The sequence below is a fragment of the Sinocyclocheilus anshuiensis genome, unplaced genomic scaffold (assembly GCF_001515605.1).
Source record: "Sinocyclocheilus anshuiensis isolate Anshui unplaced genomic scaffold, SAMN03320099.WGS_v1.1 scaffold637, whole genome shotgun sequence".
NCBI lineage: Eukaryota > Metazoa > Chordata > Actinopteri > Cypriniformes > Cyprinidae > Sinocyclocheilus > Sinocyclocheilus anshuiensis.
The window spans coordinates 191,212-195,026 of NW_015539816.1; the positions used below are offsets into that span (position 1 = coordinate 191,212).

At 36.2% G+C, this 3,815-nt stretch overlaps 1 protein-coding gene across 2 annotated transcripts in view; it reads left to right on the plus strand.

Annotated features, from left to right (window-relative positions):
• Positions 1-3,797, plus strand: part of LOC107683926 (E3 ubiquitin-protein ligase RNF170) — an 8,595-nt gene extending 4,798 nt beyond the window's left edge. For both annotated transcript variants that reach the window (XM_016479998.1, XM_016479999.1), the window contains exons 3-7: positions 633-699; positions 1,029-1,137; positions 2,035-2,108; positions 2,585-2,695; positions 3,172-3,797. In XM_016479998.1, the coding sequence (XP_016335484.1) occupies positions 633-699; positions 1,029-1,137; positions 2,035-2,108; positions 2,585-2,695; positions 3,172-3,477 (667 nt within the window). In that variant the 3' untranslated portion in view covers positions 3,478-3,797. The remainder of the gene's footprint in view (positions 1-632; positions 700-1,028; positions 1,138-2,034; positions 2,109-2,584; positions 2,696-3,171) is intronic.
• Positions 3,798-3,815: the final 18 nt, after the last annotated feature.

Consider the following 3,815-nt stretch of genomic DNA (forward strand, 5'->3'; position numbering starts at 1 on the left):
TTACGCCTTCTTTCTTTGCGTGAACATTTGGGCGGCGTTATGCAAATCTTCCCACATCGTGACGTAGACATGTGGGGGCGTGTTAGAATGAGCCATTTTAAGTAGGCGTGGTTGACTCTTAACTTTTATAAAGAATGTCTCTTTGGATTTGAGACTTTAGTCTTTGCAACTTTACAGATCTTCTTTATGCACCAAGAGCTTGTAACACTCCAAAGAGAAAGGAAAAATTGAAATCGCATCATATGACCCCTTTAAGGCTGTCTGATGTTGCCTTATCTGGCACGAGTAAAACACACAGGTGTGTCAGACAGCTAAATTTAGATTTCATACGTGCTCTTCCAGACTACTCACTGATAAAAAGTGTAATACATTTTGTAAAAAAAAAAAAGAAAAGCGGGTTGAGATGAATAAATATTTTTATTTTAGGTACTTTTCAATACAGCTTACTCAGAATTTCAAAAGAAAATCTGTAAGCTGTAATGATGATGTTTTAACTCACCTTGCACATATAATGATGATGACCTTATAAACTCTAGTCCTGCATTGTGATTTGAAGTCTCTCAGTTCAACAGAATGGCTGAACATAAAATCCACAGTATTGCATTTTAATAACTGCATCTCTCACTTTGAAGGTCCTCTCTTCTCTCAAAGATAAGGAGTCAAGGCCAGCCACACAATCCTCACGTGAACAAAAGAGAGGTGAATACACACATTCCCACACTCACATCATGCACTGGCCTCCAAAAGTCTGAGGACTACTAGAAAAATTCTTATATTGTGTATTTTTATTTCATTATTTATAATTAAACGCAGCATTTTCAATTAGAAATGTCTATTTCAGTAAAATACTGCAATACTACAAAATCAAACATTATCCTAGAAATAAATGACACATGCAACAGAGCAATATTTGTATAAAATATATTGTATCAAATTTCATTTATTGCTTTTTTTTAAATAGTGTTACTCTAAGAACTTGGAAAAGTGAATATTAATCCAGATGAATAATCTTAATTTTATGCTTGCAGGATTTACCTAAAATGTGGTTGCCAGCAGGCAACAGGGACAATCACTGCCCCGTCTGTTTACAGATTGCCAGCTATCCCGTAGAGACCAACTGCGGGCATCTATTCTGTGGTGTGTATCAACCTACTTAAAACACACATCACTGCAAAACAAACAAAATAAGTATTTGCATAAACAGTATCTCATGTCAGTGTTTTACAATGTTAATCATCATGCTGGTTTACTTTAGCTTAAGGTGCTTTAGACTAATGTAACTGGCATACTGTGAGAGAGCAGATGATGGTGGCCATTTACACTCCAAGCACTGAACACTTACCCAGTCATGTGACTCTACAGTGTTGTATATGGAGTTAAATATTATACTGTTGCCATAGTTACAATAGCAGAGTCTCTCACCTGACCCAGATCACGTGAATACACACTCAGAGAGGGAATATTTGTAGATTTATGTCAATAGTAAACTACAAGGTTAATACAAAATTCGAAACTGTTCGTAATTCTTGCACCACAGGCAAATCAGCACATTAAAGAGACTGAAATAAAGAGCAGCAAAGATAATACAAGCAACAAAAAGTAGACAAAAATAATGATATGTGCTGCATGTCTCTTTCAGGTTTGATTACCCGTTCAATATTTATTATTATTATTCCTTCTAGTCACATCAGCTCTACTAAATATATAAAAAGTAGTGAACCCGACCAGCTTCTTTGTTAAATACTTGCTATTGAGAAAAACATTTATTGAATGTGATGTGCCAGATTTACCTGAATCAAAACATAAATAGCAACAAACCATATTTTTGTGTGGTTTTAACATGATGTGAATGGTGGAATCCAAATGACATTTCTGAATCACTGAAGCCAATGCATTTCAGTGGAAAAGCACATTTATTTTGATCTATCTGATAAAAATTGTTTAGAATGACCTATTAAAAATAATAACACATTTCTGGCACATGGTAAAGGAGAGGCCCACGCTTATCTGTCTTCTGTCTCGTTCCCTCTCTAGCACCATGTCTGATATCTTACTGGAAACATTGCTCCTGGTTAGATGCCATCAGCTGTCCTTTGTGCAGACAGACGGTAAGAGATTTCTTAGCTGATACATGCTTCTTAAAGAAAAATAAATACATTTTATTTTGTTTTATTTGATATTTTAGTTCTGAATAAAACTTTTCTTTCTTTCTCTTAAATCTTATGTACCCTAAATGTTTAAATGGTAGTGAATGACAATTTTCTGCAAAACTATTAAGCTGCACAACTGTTTTCAACATTGACAATAATACTTAATGTTTCTTAAGGAACCAAATCAGCGTATTAGAATGATTTGATTAGATGATTACTAAAGAGTAATGGCTGCTGAATGTAGCTTTGCCATCACAGGAGTAAATTGCAGTTTAAAGGATATTAAAATAGAAAACAGCTATTTTAAATTGTATTAATATTTCACAATTACTGTTTTTACTGTGTGTGTGTGTGTATATATATATATATATATATATACACAGAAAAGGTAAAGCTCTCATTTTATTTGTCTTTTATTCTTTCTTTATTCTCAGGTGAATAAGATGTGCCATCTCTTCAGAGAGACCAGAACTGACTGTAAAGAGGCAGAAGTGCTCAAACATGTCAGAGACTATAACAAGCGCTACTCCGGAGCACCAAGACAGGTACAAACATTTGCTTAAAGTTGGTCTAAAGCAATAATGTGTCTTTTTTTTTTTAAATGCCACGTCAGACTGTAATCATATCAGTTTCCTTTTTGGGTAGTCAGACTGGCAAACAATGCGATTGTAGCTACTGTAATGCTCTCAAAGACAAGTGACGGCTGACTTGAAAAACTACATTATATAACCATTCATTGTGTTGACAAACTCGTGCCGCTCCCAGTAAATTTGTACAATTACTATTATTACTTCTCAGCAGAGTGTTTATCATTTTATTTGCTCTGGATTATATCACATCACCACACCTATTTTAGTTCCTGATGCCACAAAGGTTGTGAAACCTCAGGCCAGGAAGGAGTTTCCTACAGTTGGAAGACACCCATGGACATGTTTTTATTGTTCAGATACGCAGCACACACTGATATCCCACGTGCTAGTACATATGCTACAGTATGATTGTCATCTTTTCCCTTTTTTAGGTAAAGGATTACTTGTGCGATACACCCCTCTTCCTGCGCTTTCTGGTGCGATGGCTGGGGAACATGGGCGGCCTGGTGTGGCTGTTTCTCTTGAGGGTGGCTGTCTGTGGATTTGGCGCTGCCATGTCTTTGGCCTCCCCACTGGAGACTCTTCCTGGGCCGCTGAGCAGTGTGCTGGGCATGCTGGATGATTTTGTAGTGGTCTTCCTTCTTCTCATCTGCATTATTAACATCAACCAGCAGATGGGGCCGCAGAGGACAAGAACACACTCGGTCATGCAGGGTGTGCTGACCGACACGTTGTAGAGGACAGTGATGATGTGCTTACTGGCATGTTGAAATTACACTAATCAACCTTGTTGGCAAAGGTTAACAGTGTTATGGCCTGCTGCACTTTGATCTTATTGAACATGGATTTTCAATGATGATGTGTCTAGAATAGACATACAGCACTAAATGAGATGAGTGGAATTCTGAGGTTTTAAAAACAGCAATTTAAGGTGTTTTATTAAAGACATTGTATATAATAAATGTAAAGTGGTTTTGTAAATATGCAAGTTTATAATAAATATTTATATATAAATGTATTCTTTTTTTTATGGTGTCTGAATACTTGATTCTAGCTGTGCATTTTCTTTCTGCAA